Raw genomic sequence first — 16,703 nt, forward strand, 5'->3', positions numbered from 1 at the left:
ATATTTCTTCATATAGTATCTATACATCTCATTTCTCCAAAATTTTCAAAGTAAACCAGGAAATATGACAAAAAATAATTTAAAAATGTTGATAGGCACTCTTGATATCATGCTATGAATGCCTAAGGGACATGGTAAGTAAAGTTTTTAATCAAGGTATTTTACTTTACACTAAACAATGAATGCCTTTCCGTGATTACACATCTATTGTTCCGTTAATAATTAACTGTACTTTCTACAGTATATTTTAATTAGAATATAGCAATACATTATATATGTAGTTTAAGGCTAACATTTAGATCCCTTAAGTATGATCCAAATGAGATGTGGAGTATGTCTATGGAATGAAACAGAAATAACTCTAGAGTTACCCCGAACTCTCACTCAGCCCTCAAAAAAAAAGGGGGAAAAAAAGACAGACATTTTGATGCTGTGATTTTTATCACAACAGACTAGTGACCATTAAACTTCATAAAATGGAAGCATACAGTATTTATACTTTTCTGTCAATCTGTTAAGGTGTTTTTTCTTTAATTTATTTAACCTGTGTGAGCTTTAAAAACATGATTATATATTTTAGGAATTAGTTTTCATTGCTGAATTGTATTCCACTGTCTAAACACACTACCACATAGTTGATAGTTTGTCTCTAGTGTGAATTATGAAAAAAATATTGTAAAATATCCATCGGGTTGCTGTGAACAAGTTTCTGTTTCTCTTGAGCAGCTGCCTTTCTGAAGCTCCTGAGCTCCGGAAGTCCTTGGTGGCACTTCAAGTCTCTGTCCCATTCTGCATCCCCCTGGCAGTAGATGAAAGCCCACCTGCTGTCATCTCACCAACACTCTGTGCTCCGTCATTCTGAACCGCAGGCACACTGAGGGCTTTGAGACGACCTACTGTGGGAGCTTACATCGCCAGCTGCTGGTCACCAACAGACCCATGCTCTGGCAAGCACACACTCCTGCTGACTCACTTCTTTCAGGCGTATGAGCATGCCACACACTTGCTAATCCTCTTCCGTAACTCTGCTCCTCACCTGAAATTTCTTGCCATCCTCTGCCGACCACTTCTCAACTGCCTCGTTCTAATCATCTTGCAGGTTTCAGCTTGAACAGCACCTGGTCTGGGAAGACTTCCAAAGCCCCCTTCCTGCATCGTGGGAGGAAACGCTTTGCTGGGATACTGCCATTACTGACGAGTCTTGCCCGCTCAGCCCACTCACCCCTGCACCCCAGGTCCAGCCCAGGAAGTATGCTGCACAAATGATGAAGCATCAACAAGGACAGGCTTTGGAAATGAGGTCATAGTTTAGCTGAGTTCTTAAAAGATGAGTAGGAAAAACATTCTAAGCTTGCTAATTAGGCAAATTATTTCCATAGTTCTTCGTGTGTCTCTGTATGTGTATACGATGTGGTGCGGGACCAAACCAAGCACCTCAAACTCAGCACAAAGTCCACCTTGGAGCAACAGCCCTGCTTTCCCCAGGCAAATTCCCATGCAGTATAAACAGTATTTCTTGGAGAGCAGCCCCGAGACACAGCACCAGGAGAGGCCTCGGTGTCCGGAGCTCAGGGTGGAGAGAAGGCGCAGAGAGAACTGCCCCTGCCCAGAGAGGAGGGTAGGGCCCGAAGCACTCAGCTGCCCAGGCAAGGAGGCGCCAGCAGGCCGCAGGCGGCAGGAGGGAAGACCACGGCGGGCAAGGGCTAGACCCGAGTATCTCCACCCGTGACGGCCCTGCGCCCAAGCTGTCTTCTCTGAGACTCTGCCTCAGGTCCCAATAACAGAAAGGGACTGGTGACTCCTAAGCACTGTATGACTGGATCTTGATGTGCTCACAACAGGGCAGGGACAAGGCGCTGGAAGTGTTCCCATCAATGGCTGCATCAGAGCTGTCATACTACGATGACCTAGGGGCTGACCGGGGGTCTAGGAACACTCACAGTTTCTCTATATAAATAAACAAAAACAGGTTCGTAGATCCCCAAGATAACCCGCCATATGATAGCGAAGGGGACGGCAGATCCCCCTGCCTAGCTGGAGGCGCAGCTGCATCAGCTGCACTGGCACCCTCCGGCAGGGAAATGGCCAGCTCCACCACTGACCCTCACCGCGCTGCCCAGGCACGAAATCTTCCAGCTCTACAGCTCCCGATGGCCTGGCTGCACCCTCACAGCACCATCAGCTCAGTGTGACGACAGCGCACAGCGGATCTGACGTGGAGGCCGCACAGAAGCCCACCCAGCTCAGGGAGCCTGAACTAGCACACAGAAGCCCACCCAGCACCAGCCAGCTCGGGAGTCTCAGACGGAACTTTAGTAACGTCTCAGGAGATAGAACGATGGTCACAAATTGACGTATATGGATCTAAATTTTGATAATTCATATTCTGCTGCATTTGTAACAATATTAAATTTTTTTGTGTGCCTGCAAGGGGGCAGGCTGGGGTGGTGGGTGGAAAATTGGGCACACTGGTTGGATCGGTGTTGGAACATTGAAAGCCTGAAACTACTATAATTGTGAATGACTTGGCAAATCATTGTGTTATAATAAAAAGTTTTTAAAGAAAAAACAGGAAAAAACCACAAACATTTCTGATCTCAGCTAAAAAAAAGAAACCATGAAGAGAAATGAGTAGAAGGTTCATTTAAAACTAAGTGTAGAGGGGGACAAAGTGGTAGTACAGCGGGTAGGGTATTCGCCTTGCATGTGGCAGACCTGGTTCAATCCCCAGCATCCCATATGGTCCCGTAAGCACTTCCAGGAGTAATTCCTGAGTGCAGAGCCAGGAGTAACCCCTGAGCATCACCGGTGTGGCCCAAAAAGCCAAACAAAAACTAAATAAAAAATAAATAAATACTGGGGAGGTCGGAGCAATAGTACAGCAGGTAGGGGCTTTGCCTTGCATGTGACCAAACCAGAATCTATTTCTGGCATCCCTTATGGTCCTCTAAGCACGGCCAGGAGAGACAGAGAAGCAGAGAGCAAGGAGTAAGCCACGAGCACTTGCAAAGTGCAACCAAGAAAACAAAAATAAAATAAATATGGATGGTGGAATATAAGACAATGGTAGAAATATTCATTACTTGCAATTAACGAAACCCAGGAACATGTCTACTAACTGAGGGACCCTTTCCCCACCATACAGGTGGTGCTTTTCCTTCACACCAAGATCATCTCAAGACCCTAGGGTCAGTACTTTCCAATGGACCTGCATGTGATCAGGACCACTCTAGGTCTACATGGCACTAGTCTCAGTGAGTGGAGCAGATGCAGCGTTAGAGCAGGTTCAGTGTCTCAGAGCCCAAAGAGGACGAATGAATATGTGGTGTGATGTTCTAGACAGCAATCAGAGGAAATGTGAAGGCTAATGTCTCAGCTGCCTGAATAAAGGCTTATATTCTGATGCATTATAAACACATGCAGTATTTAGCTGCATTTAGCCAAGAAATATTCAAGCATGAGAACTAAAAAGAAAAAAGAAAGTTAACATACCAGTCATTTTCAAAATATAACAAGCGTTGACAGAAAATGCGCTGATTATTTAACAGAAGGCAGTTTCTTTTAAATCCCCTGGATATGTGCTACAAGTAGGCACCATGACTATAATTGATTCAACTACTTTGAATCACAAAAAAATTAAAAAGCTAGATGCTGTTTGCATGGATCTCCCTTTAGTTAACTAGATTTTCATTTACAAAAGCTTACAGAGCTGAATGCGGCTGACATGGGGGAAGAATCAAACAGGCCACTGCTAGAATAGATTATGGGGATCATTTGAGTTATGTTTCTGCTAAGTTCCCTCAATCAATTGATATTCTTCAGGGACAATAACAGCTTACATGGAACTCTGCTGGAATTAACAGGTTTGGCTCGGCAATAGCTAGCTTGCAAATTTAGGGACAGGCATTTAATCCATAGGCTCGTCTTCAAAAGAGGAAAAACAAGCCTCTGTGTAAGTATTCCATTAGAAGAAAAAGTTTCTATCAATAATGCTACTCGGTACAAGCTCAGAATTTCAACTAATGGAATCAAACCTACACATTTATTTAATATCCCCCCCAAACATGCATTTAAGTGACGCATACTCAAATGTTATTTTTTTAAGTAGGAAGAAAATTCTATTACTGTAGCATACAGAAAAGGGGAGCAAATGAATAAATGGGAATGGTGACAGCAAGAGGGGACTTTAGTAGTGCTTTATCAGAATCAAAATCCAATTCCCTTAATGTGCTCATAAAATAACTTTTTTCTCAAGCAAAACGATATCAATAAGGACCACACTACTGTTTCAGAATACTTCCCAGTGCCAGAGTTCTCAAAAGAAATTTAGTGAGCGTTTGAAAATTTGACAGTGTTGGAGCACTAAATTCTAATTTGCAGTCCCCCCAGCCCCCATCCAATACCCTCCAAGCCTTAGTTCACCCAATGGTTGAGTGTCAGAAACAGGCATTTCTGTACATCAGATGTCAGCAACTTCCTAAGATCCAACCAAGTAAAAAGGTCAGCAGACTGTGAGAGGCCGCCACTGCGACGCAACGCGGGAGGGGCCCTCGCACGCCTCGCAATGGACAGCCACGCTCAGGGGACCGCTCGGCTCAGGGGACGGCCTCACTCAGGGGATGGCCTGGCTCAGGGGACAGCCTCGCTCAGGGGACGGCCTCACTCAGGGGATGGCCTGGCTCAGGGGATGGCTGCGCCCAGAACCAACTCAGGGGACAGCCTCGCTCAGGAGATGGCCTGGCGCAGGGGACAGCCTCGCTCAGGGGACAGCCCGGCTCAGGGGACAGCCCGGCTCAGGAGACAGCCCGGCTCAGGGGACCACCTGGCTCAGGGGACCACCTGGCTCAGGGGACCACCTGGCTCAGGGAACGGCCTGCTCAGGGGACAGCATGGCTCAGGGGATGGCCTCGCTCAGGGAACAGCCTGGCTCAGGGGACCGCCGCGCTCAGGAATGCCAGGGAGGAGAGTCCTGGCAGCCCACAGCGAGCTCAGCACAGACCAGAGAGTCAACAGAGCAGACTGAGAGCCGCTGGCAATCCTCACCTGGGGGGCTGGGCTCACCCTGGACCCAACCCCCAGGCCCCATCACTCGGCAGCCCGGCCCTGGCTGCTGGAGAAAGCGCCCCCATACAAGCCTGCGGTCACCCCTGGTGTTGATGAGGGCTTCAGCACTTCAGTCAGGTGGCGGGTGTAGATGCCCAAGGTTCCCCTCTCCGAGCACACAGCAAGGAGGGGCAAAGAGCCGGCCACGCTCCAGGAGGGCCAGCAGTTGAGAACAGCGCGGAGGGTGTTTGCCCGCATCCGGCAGGGCCAGGTTCCATCCCCAGCACCACATATGGCTCCCTGAGCACAGAGCCAGGAGTATGCCCTGAGCGCCTCCAGGTACATGCAGGCCCTGAGCACTATCAGAACAGCCCAAGGAGCCCCAGCACCCCCTGGACTCAGGACCTCTGGAGGGGAACCTTAACTTTAAAAAAATTAGAAGCAAATTTAAAATGAAATAACAAAAGTTGCTGTTTATCAAAATGAGCCCAGCATTGGGTTAAGAACCATATTTATGTAATTTCAATAAAAGTCAAAATCCATACTTGCTAAAAGTAGTAGAAAATGAGGCACAGAGAGGTTCAGTAACTTGCTCAAAGCCACACACGAGATGAGGACTGCCAGGATTCATCCAGGAGCCTGGTTCAGGGCCCTTTTGAACTACCACAGGATATTAGTTATTCTTCCAATAATGAATATAAAATTTACAATCAAGAGAAAGATATACCTAGCACAGAACCTTGTAGGCCTGAACCATAGCACATGTTCAAGAAGTATTTGAGGAAGAAATGAGAATGCAAGCAAAGATAAGGCACAGAACTTTTACTGAATTAAGCAAAAAACACCTAAAATACAAAGATGCTACTGAAAAACAGTAACAAAAATTAGGTAAGTTCTGCCATAAAAAATAATAATAATAATTAGTTCCAAATGATTGCCTATGAACAGGAGCAAAGTTTGCTGTGGTTATGTGAAACAGCATACTGAGACAGTAGATGAAAGTAAAAAACTCACTCTGCTAAATCCAACCACACAGGAATACACAAGATACCCACCCCTGTGCTCACATTCAGAGACACACAACACATTTCACACATCACACACAGGACCATGCCTGAGGAGCTACACCTCACACAGTCACATCTGCCAGTCACAATGTATGCTCAGCACAACTCAATTTCCAAAGCCCACCTACATGAGCAAATTTTAGAAAATTTAAAATTTCTCATAAAGCAAATGGACATAATTAATAAAACATCCATGTATCTCAGAACCTTTCCACATGTGTAAAACAGTACTAATCTCTTTATTCTTCCCATCTCTAGCAAGCATTTAGTGCCATAACACACAAATGTGTAGCCTCTGAACCCAAACTTGTATTTCGCCTGAACTGTTTTTGATTTTGTGTAACATGATGAGGCTTGCAAATGTATGCTGCAGTACAGCAGATTTGGTCACTAAAAAAACTGAAGTGACAGAGCACCAGAGCCAGTGTTTCTCAACCTTGTTCCAATGGCCTCCTACATGGCCCTCGTGTTTCCTTCCTGCGCCCCCACTGCTTCATCCTTCCAGGTGACCCCAGTCTCCTGGCCCCGTGCATTTATGAGACTTTCACCTGGGGCCCCCACAGAATACACCAGCAGCGTCCCCAGGGCATCTGGGCCTGGCTGAGAAATGCTGCTGTGAGCTATAATGACCTTCTTTTTCAAGGACTAGTATAAGTTCACTGGCACTGATCACAGTATTATCACTGTATCACTGTCATCCCGTTGCTCATTGATTTGCTTGAGCGGGCACCAGTAACATCTCCCTTTTTAGACTTGTTGTTACTGTTTTTGGCATATCAAATACACCATGGGTAGCTTGCCAGGCTCTGCCATGGGGGCAAGATACTCTCAGTAGCTTGCTAGATTCTCCGAGAGGGGTGGAGGAATCGAACCCGGATCCGAACCCGGGTCGGCCACATGTAAGGTGAACCCCCTACTGCTGTGCTATCACTCCAGCCCCACAGTATTATGTTACAAAGAAAATCTAAAAAAAAAAAAAATCCTGAAGATAATAACATTTTTAAGTTTACTATGAGACCTTAAGATATTAAAAACAATTTCAAATTCTAAGGTGTAACTGGGGAAAAAAAATAGCACCTGGAAGTTAAAAATTACTTTCCTAACAGAAGTTGTAGGGAAAAAACAGAATTACAGTATTTAGGAAAATTAAGTAATAAAAATACAGCATATAAACATTTAAAAGCTGGTGTAGATTAAGTGCTGGTAAGGGCAGTTACAGATGTGCACCTTACTAAAATAAATGAGCTTGTCCATTTGGCACAAAGAATTAATATAAAGAGAAAAGCAAAAAGGTTAAGAGTATAAACCAGTTAAAAATACAGTATCTGGGGACAAGGAAGGGAGCAAAATCCACCCAGCAGGAATTGCCAATCTACTCAAGATGAATAAAAATCAGACTTCCAAAGTTAAGATCGCAAAATGAAAGCAACAATCAATGTGAAAAGTTTTTAAACCATGAAAAATATAAAATTTCTAAAAAGAAACAGTCTTGATAAAAACACATTTTTACTCAAAGACCCAAAGGAACATTTCAAATCTGAAAGCTTCAACCTATAAGACAAAAGAGAGTTCTGTGAGGCTCTTCTTTGTAACAGTTGCTAACTGGTGAGTGACCTGCTCAGAACTAAGAGCACCTGAGAGCAAGTGCAGTGGGGAAGGTGCTGGCCTGCCTGTGGCAAACACCAACCCAATCCCCGGCAGCACTTCCACGGTGACCCAACAAAGACAGGAGTCGGGAGTCTTGGAACGCCAGACTGTGCACCTGCTGTGACAGGGCTGCCCCTCTTGCCCTCCCCCCCCACCCGGGGCTCCTCGGGGCGTGCCTGGCTACAGCACAGGCTCTGGGCTCCTGCATGCAACTCAGCTGGGTCTGAGCCCTGGTCTGAGCCACAGGGCCCCCACCCCGAGTCTGCAGGAAGGATCCCTGGGCCCAGAGCAGGAATAAGCCCTGACAGCAGCGAGTATGGCCCAAAGACAAACAAACAAAAAAGATGATGAAGAACCTAGATTAACCCTATTACTGTTTGGAAAATTTAGCAGTGATTAAAATAAATTTTGATCATTAGAGAAGGGAAATTTAAAAATTTTTTTTAAAAAAACCATCATGGAGATTCAACAATTACAGTCCAATGAGTCCATGAAAAAAGATCAGAAGACCTCAAAATCAATGCATACTGAAAAACAATCAAGAGGGCATGTCACTGCAGTAGAAATGGAAGGTCTCTTCAAGTCTGAGGGACTCAGCCCAGGCAGACATGTGCTGGCCTCCAGGCAGACAAGCTGGAATGGCCTGTGTAGGCAGTTGTACACTCAGGGGCCTCTGGACCTACTGCCCAGAACTGCTGCCGAATTACCAGTTAGCAATTGTCAATGACAAAAATTGGCAATTGGCACTGACACGAATATGACAGTGCGAATATGTAGGACACTACAGGAATGCAGGCTCAACCAAGCCTTAAACTCCCAAGGGTGGGGACAGACAGAAGCGGGAGATGGGATCTCTGCTCAAAACACATTCACTGTCATTGTCACTGTCATCCCATTGCTCATCAATTTGTTCAAGCGGGCACCAGTCTCATTGTGAGACTTATTGTTACTGTTTTTGGCATATCCGATACACCACGGGTAGCTTGCCAGGCTCTGCTGTATGGGCGGAATACTCTTGGTAGCTTGCTGGGCTCTCCAAGAGGGGCGGAGGAATCAAACATGGGTTGACCGAGTGAAAGGCAAATGCCCTACTGCTGTGCTATCGCTCCAGTCCAAATCAATTTCAGAATAAAATGTGAACAGAAAATATAAAACTAGGAGGGGAAAGACTATCTACCTGAATTCTAACTGGAGAAGACCAGTTATGAACATGACAGCAAATTTACTAAAAAGAAAACAATAGATTTTACATGATAAAACTGCAATGTCACATGCTAAAAATTAAGAAAAAAATAAAACAAGGAAAACTAAGGGTTGGAAGAATCATGCATATGTATGTATGTACACAAACATATACGAAGGCATAGACAAGTACATGGACAAGTCGTCACAAAAAACTTTTATTTGCTTCTGAGAAAATGCGCAAAAGAATCAACAGCTCCTGCTGGCTCAATTTTGGGGTCACTCTGGCAGTGCCCAAAGGACCGTGTGACGCAGGGCAAGCAGGGCTCGGGACAACTCCCCGGACCCCCAAAAGTTTCTAAAAATCGAACATTTTGTTGTTATTTGGGTGACACACCTGGCAGTGCTCAGAACCTACTCCTGGCTGTGTTCAGGGAGCACTGAGGGGGGCAGGAAACTATTTGGGGTTCCAGGGATTGAACCGGGGTTGGCCAAGTGCAGGACACGTGCTCTGCCCACTCTCCGGCCTCTTCACAACACTGACCTACATCAATAATGTGTGAAATTGACAAACTTCAAAACAGGCATAAGACCAACCTTTTCACAGCATCCTTCTTGCTGGCATCGATGGTACTCCACCACTTCGCGAGATAAGAGATCTCAGCCCAAATAAATTTCCTCCTCGAGTCTTCTTGCAGCTTGGTCACCATGTTATTAAAAATATACTGAGTCTTCTCGTTAAAGTACTCATTGAAAGTCCTCAACCAACCTGGATCAAAACACAAATATACCACAAAAGTCTGATTCCTAAGTCCTTATTCACTTATTTATTGAGTCACTGTGTGATAAAGCCTTACAAATCTGTTCTTGATTAGGTTTCATACATAGTGTTCCAACACCCTTCACCCCACCAGAGTGTATTTCCCAGAACCAGTGTCCCATTTCCCTCCCATCATCCCACCCCAACCTCCTGCCTGCCTCTATGGCTTTTCCTTCCTGACCCCTTCCCCTTCCCTTTTTCCTCCTTCCTTCTCCCCCCTCTGCCCCTCCCCCCTTTGGAGCATTGTGGTTTGCAATGTTGAAACCAAAAGGTTATCAAGAATATCCCTTCACCTACTTTTAACACTCCGATCTTGTGATCTTGTCCAGCATGATCATTCCCAGCTGTTACTGTCATACTGGTCTCTTATCTACCTTACCTACCCTCAGCCCCACACACACACTTGTGGTTGATTCCAAACACTGACCGGTCCTCCAGCCTGTTTCCCCTGGCCATGGGTATTACCCTTCATATATATATATAATCAGTCATCCTGTATCTGCCCTCTCCTCTGACTCATTCACTTAGCATGATCCTCTCCATATAAATGGATTGTGCCTAAGTCCTGTTTTCACCCATCTGAGTGCACTGCATTACCTTAGGGTACCCTTAGATGCTTCGTCCAGAAGCAAATTTTAAATAAAACAATTTCAGAAGCCTTGTTTTATTTAAAATTCAACCAGTATTTTCAATTAATGAAATTTAGTATGAATGGATATGTCACTTGAAAAAGTTAACAATGAAATGATAAAAGTGCTTTGAAAACTACACAAATTTAGATCGAGATCCAAAAGATTAGCTCTCATTTGAGGAAATGTTTTGATTTTCCAAATCTGAACAATATTTTAACAAGTTGTTAGTACTGTTTTCATAAATTGGGATTAACTTTCAATCCTGTGGTGACACATCTAAAATTCGCCACCCATTACTTAAGTTAAACTTAGAAGAAAATCACAAGTATAAATCAGAACTAGAAGCCTGTAGCAGAGCAATAAGATAATATACAGCACTATTATAAATGCTGAAAAGAATTCTGCCCAAAATAGGCATTAGCTCCCAAAAGGCTGTTCAGTATTCCACTTTTTAGAAGCACAACCTGACCCTAATCAAATAATAAACCTTCACACATTTATCTAAAGTTTTCTGCTGAGAAAAAAAATGTAGCTAATGCTGACTTTCCCTACTAAAAATATCGGGAAATTTTATCAATAGACAGTTAACAGTGTGGACTGTATTTGCCTGAAAGAAGCCTGCTGGCGTTGCCAGCCTGAGGGCAGCATCCCTCCTGCCCCCACGAAGTGGCCTGTTCCTTTGGGAGCTCTCCGCTGGGCGTGTGCCGAGTGCAGGGAAGAGACTGGTGAGTAGGGATACACTGAAACACTCCTCAGAGAACTCTCTCGGTCTGGGAGACTTGGTAAGCGGCTTGCCACTGGAGACTGCTATGATCACCAAATAATGCTACTCACACTAATCAACTTTAGTTTGTTTAAATAAAGGCCTAAATGCTTTTATTTATTTATTTTTGATGGTAGATCACGCCTGGCCGTGTTCAATGCTTGTTCCTAGCAGGGTTGGGGGGGTGGGGTGGTATGTAGTGCCAGGATGGAACCTGGGTGAGCCATGTGCCAGGCAAGCTCCCCACCTGCTACTTGCTTTGGCCCCAACAGACCTGTTTTCACAGAAAATGCAAAAATACCGTAAAGAAGCAAAGGTGTGCACAGAACCTACTCCTGCCAACAAGAACGACAAACAGGACCCCGAGCCCTGAGCCCAGGTGAGCTGGCAATAGAGTTCCACGAGATGCCAACCAGCCCCGGGGCTCGGGACAATGCTCAGCCTGGAGCCTGGCCGTCACATCCTAGCAAAGCCCCGTCTCGAGAGCTGCCACCCTCAGCGCTGACTCTCCTGCCCCAGTGCTAACAGCAGAGCAGGCTTGTCCAACATCTGGTTATAAAACTACACAATTCATTTAAACACAGAAATAAACCCTGCTATTTAAACACGTAAGTAAATGGCCAGAGTCCCGGCTGGCCCAGAACTCATTCTGTGCCCTGATTACGGACATGATCATGTCCCCTCAAAACTCAAGCATACGCTGTCAACCCCCAAAGTCAATGTGACTATTAAGTTTCTGAAAGTTTTAAGATGGTGAAAGGTCATAGGGTGAGGACCCATAGGCAATTTTTTTAAACTGAGGATATACACACACAAGGACGATGGTGTGAAGGCAAGAGATGACCGTCTAGACACGGGGCGAAAGGGCGAGAGGCACCCGGTCTCGGACTTCAGACCTCCGGGGCAATAAAGCAACAAACTGCTGCCACAGGAAAACTATGGGGTGCCCTTAGGAGGCACCAGGCCAAGTCCCCGTCCTGCTGAAGTCGGGCAGCAACCACTAAGTGGTGGCTCACTGCCACCACTAACACTCTGCAGAGTGCTCAAACCGTGAATGGTTTCAGACAATTCAGGCTGTGGGGGACAATCTCCTCCCACCCCTCCATGCCTCCAGACACCCTGCAGCCACGCCCACCACCCACAGCCACATCCATGTCACCTTACTGACCCAGAGCAAAGACCTGCAGTCCAAATTCCTTATACTGAAATCCAGGAGAAACACAGCAAATTAGAGGGGAAAACAAAGAAAAACAGTGACACAGAAGGCTCAACTAGCAACAAACAGCTTAGTAAATCCTCAGACAAGAACTTAACAACCCAGGTGAGACATATATATCAATATTTAAATAAAAAATCAATTTTTTAATACTTACCCATTTTAGCATCAGAGCTTTGTTATGTAATCAATTTCAGTTCTAGAATAGTACCAAAGAGTGTGGCTTTTGTCAACATAAAAATAAATGTTTAAAAATAAATAGATTTCTTGGGGGCTGGAGCAATAGCACAGCGGGTAAGGCGTTTGCCTTGCACGTGGCCAATGAGGGTTCAATTCCCAGCATCCCATATGGTCCCCTGAGCACGGCCAGGGGTAATTCCTGAGTGCAGAGCCAGGAGTAGCCCCTGTGCATAGCCGGGTGTGACCCAAAAAGCAAAAAAAATAATAATAATAAATAAATACATTTCTGCCACTGAAGTCACTGACTCTGTGGAAATTCTGTTCAACACGAGCACCAGCATGTCGATACAATCTAACGCAGATCCTGATGGAAGCAGTTTCCTGCTGCTGCTGATTTGGGGACACAGCCAGTGGTGCCCAGGGGCCATTCCTGGGGGCCCGGGCGTATATGGGCAGCAAGGCCGGGCACGGCCGCTGCACTCTCTCCAGCACAAGAGCTCTGAAATATCACGCTGATACGTAATATACCTCTACTCCTGGACTGCTAAGGTTGAGAAGGAATCAAGTACATGTAAATTTCTACTTATGTCATTATTTATATGTAGTAATAACTAAGTATATCATTTATGTGGTGCTTTCAGATTTATTGTGTCTAAGCTACCATATATATATCTTTTTTAAGTGTAGTTAAAATGAATCCCTAATTTGGCTAAAAACTGAAGAACTATGAAAAAGGGTTGGCCTCGCAGATTAATTTAATAAAAATTTTTTATTTAATAGAAAGAATAAATTAAGAAGAAAATAGTCTTTGTAAAGATTAGTAGACAGGGTTTGGGGAGTTCTTGTTTTTTTCTTAGTCCGAGGGGCTGGAAGGGGCCTCTGGCCAGCAGGACTGTTGCCCTTCTGGCTCTGGGCTCAGGAGGGGTCCCGAGCTGTCCACAGGAGCCACTGTGGTGCTCGAGATTCAGACTGGGGTTGGCAAGTGCCCTGCCTCTTTACCACCTCTCCAAACCAAGCAGGACTTTTTTTAAGTAAAATTACTTATTTTCATCACTTATAATTTGTTATGAAGTAAGACCATTTCTAACAATTGTTATGATGAGGGTTTTCTTAAAGGAATCATGATGATTGATAAATCCACTTTCCCTTCAACACTCCATTCACCCTTCAACAATCATGTAGAAGTATGTCAAAGACATTTATGTGAGCCAAAATAAAAGCTCAGAAACGTCAACTTAAAAGCTTGCCATGATCTCATCTATAATAGATACTAATATCACTACAATCTAGTACAATTAATAAAGAATGAATTGAAAGATAGCCTCATGTCAGCTTTCAATACTGAGTAATATAATAGTAAATTAGCTTTTATTGCTCTCATACAATAGAGTAATCAAGTATTCTCTTTTCCACTGAATTGGCTCTCTTTTTTTCTAAATTACTGGAAAATTACAATTGTATATTAACATGAGACCATTCAGAAAGAATTTTATAAAAAGTTAAACAGGATGAGATTTTATGACATCAAATTATATTCCAACCTCTAGATTTAATAATCTTAGGACACTGAGTTTTTGCAAAGTGGTCAATTCAAAGCGTTTTTCTTTCCCTTGGAATACACTTGAAATTAAATCAAGATTAGAAAAGCATTATGAATACCCCTTAGTATAGTTTCTGTTACTCTAACAACATAACAGCTATAAAAACACAAGAAGTGGGGAAATATTTAAAATAAAGCGTGCATAACGAGAAGTTATTAAAAAAAGCAGGCATAATTCAACAACACTTCTTTATCATTCACTAAAATGGACCTTCTAAAAATGTAACCAATCAAGTTGGAAACGCTACTGCTTGTTTTAGTAAGCATGGTTAAGCGCTTAGTTCACTGACAAGAGTCTGTCTGGGTGCTTGTTCTGGTTCTGCGCCACGCCAGAGCTGCACAAAAGGTACTCCTGACTCTGACTCTGCTGCACGGGGGTCAGGCCTGGTGGTGACTGCCTGAGGGGCTGCCGGGGTCACAGCCAGGACAGCACGGGCAAGGAGCACACCTTCTCCACTCTCCCAGTCTGCGGCCACGCCACTTGCTCTGTAACTCTGGCCCTGATCGCGGCTCGGAGCAGGAAGCAGGGCATGTGACGCTCTTTAGAAGCAGGCAGTTCTTACCTGGTTCCTCTGCACACTTCCTTTCAAGGGTCCACCCTGAGGACCTGGACTCGGCGGGGCAGGGGTGGGGGCATTTTCCCACTCTTCCTCTACCACCTCCCTCTACACGATGGACAGACGGCACGCAACTGGGAGGAGGACAGGTTGCCCGTAGCTGTCCCCATACACCACTGCCAGCGGGGAGCTAAGCAACCGAGCTGGACTCCGCCTGAGATCCTTAAAGTACTTCTCAGGGCCAGAGAAAATTGTTTAATTTTTAATTGCTGCTTAACTCAGCAATGTATTGTTTGATTTATGACTTTCAAATATCCAGTCAGAGCGTCTGAGGGCCTCCCTGGACATGCTCCCCCGGCCCTGCACATCTTAGAAACAGACCTAAAAACATTGCAGTCCACGCCAGCCCATTCTCATCAAGAATCTCATCAAGCACCTAGTCAAGAAGTGGAAGAAACAGCACGGCCGAAGGACTGGGGGGGCGGGGGGAGCATGGGGCCAGAGAGACCGTACAGCAGGCAGAGTGCTGGCCTGGAAGTGGTGGCCAGGCTCCAGTGCCCAGCACCCCACCTGCTCACTTGAGCACTGCCTGGAGTGGCCCCCGTGCAGAGCAGGAGGGAGCTCAGAGCACCGCCAGGAGTGACCCCCGTGCAGAGCAGAGGATGCTCAGGGCATCGCCAGGGCTATTTTGTGATGAAAGAAAGGTAAAGTTACTACTTTCAACTAGAAATGCAATGCAACCGAAAGATGTTGTACTTAGTTCTAATATGTTCACCGCCTTTCTGACGCTGATCTAATGATTTCTGAACACATTCAAAGTATACACAGGATTTCTATATCAAAAGGCCGTGTCTGTCCTCAAAGGATTTTAAACCCCGTCCCCAACTCCAGGAGCACCATTCACATCACCATTAGTTACCCTGTTAGGACTTTACCGCCATAAAGATTGTTTAATGAGTAGTTTAATTTCACTCAAAAGATAAACAAGTACCACATGTTAGAAAAACATAAAAGCTTAAGAGTCAGAAGTAACTATATCAGATAACAAACATTTTAAAAACTGCAACTTAAGCTTCAAGCCATTTCCATTTTAATGTATCTCAAATTTAAAAATAAATACAAACCAAGATCATAAAAAATAGCCCTTTTATTTAAAAAACAGTAAGAATCTAGTATTACTGGTCAAATTTTGCAATAGTTTATTACATCATGTAGTACTTAAGAAGCCAGAAATACTGCTAATGGTATGACCACAGCTCAAATATGATCCTGATTAATTCTAATTCCAATATTTTAAGTTTGTTTGCCCTTCAAAAAAAGAAATAACTGTTAAAAGCTTTAATTAATTTCCTATCCTGATTTATCCAACCGAACTCAAAATAAGCATCAAATAAAGCAAAAACAACAAGGCCAGCTAAATGAAAACAGATCCTGTTGTGAAACATGAACAAATTGCCATGGGAATAAAGAAATGGTGAATTTCTACCAGGACAGAAGGCTCCCGAGATGAGTCATTCTCTGCACAGCAGAGAGAGGTGATGATCGAAAGCGGGGAGGAGCATGTGGAACCCCCCGAGCCCTGGATGGATTCTGGAAGACGCATGCATGGCACAGCCCCCGGGGACCGGGTGGGCAAGAGCAGCAGGCACAGCCCAGGGACACACAGAGGAAGGAAATCAGGGTATTCTGATGTCTGCTTTCAGAAAGGACTGTTCTGGAAGTGGGACAGACAGAATGAATGGCAAAGAGAAAGAAACAGGAAATGAGAGCACTGCAATGCTCTGCTGAAACTCGGCTACAGATCACAGTGAGCATCAACAGAGGAAAACAAGAGGCCAGCGGGGCAAAATGAAAAGAACCTGGAAACTGCCAAGGATTTCCAGGTGCGAGCAGATACCTGAGGCTTACCAAGGACCCGTGAGTCAGTGGAGACCACAACCAGCTGGGTCTTCCCGGGGCCTTGAACCGAAGATTTCCAAACTAAGTAGCCTTTCCT

General features: G+C 44.9%; 1 protein-coding gene across 1 annotated transcript in view; it reads right to left on the reverse strand.

The window, feature by feature from the left end:
• MAN2A1 (mannosidase alpha class 2A member 1) overlaps positions 1-16,703 on the reverse strand; it is a 197,661-nt gene that overhangs the window by 133,359 nt on the left and 47,599 nt on the right. Inside the window, exon 4 of the mRNA XM_055144979.1 lies at positions 9,537-9,708. Coding sequence (XP_055000954.1) covers positions 9,537-9,708 — 172 coding nt within the window. The remainder of the gene's footprint in view (positions 1-9,536; positions 9,709-16,703) is intronic.

Source organism: Sorex araneus, chromosome 1 (genome assembly GCF_027595985.1).
Source record: "Sorex araneus isolate mSorAra2 chromosome 1, mSorAra2.pri, whole genome shotgun sequence".
Lineage (NCBI taxonomy): Eukaryota > Metazoa > Chordata > Mammalia > Eulipotyphla > Soricidae > Sorex > Sorex araneus.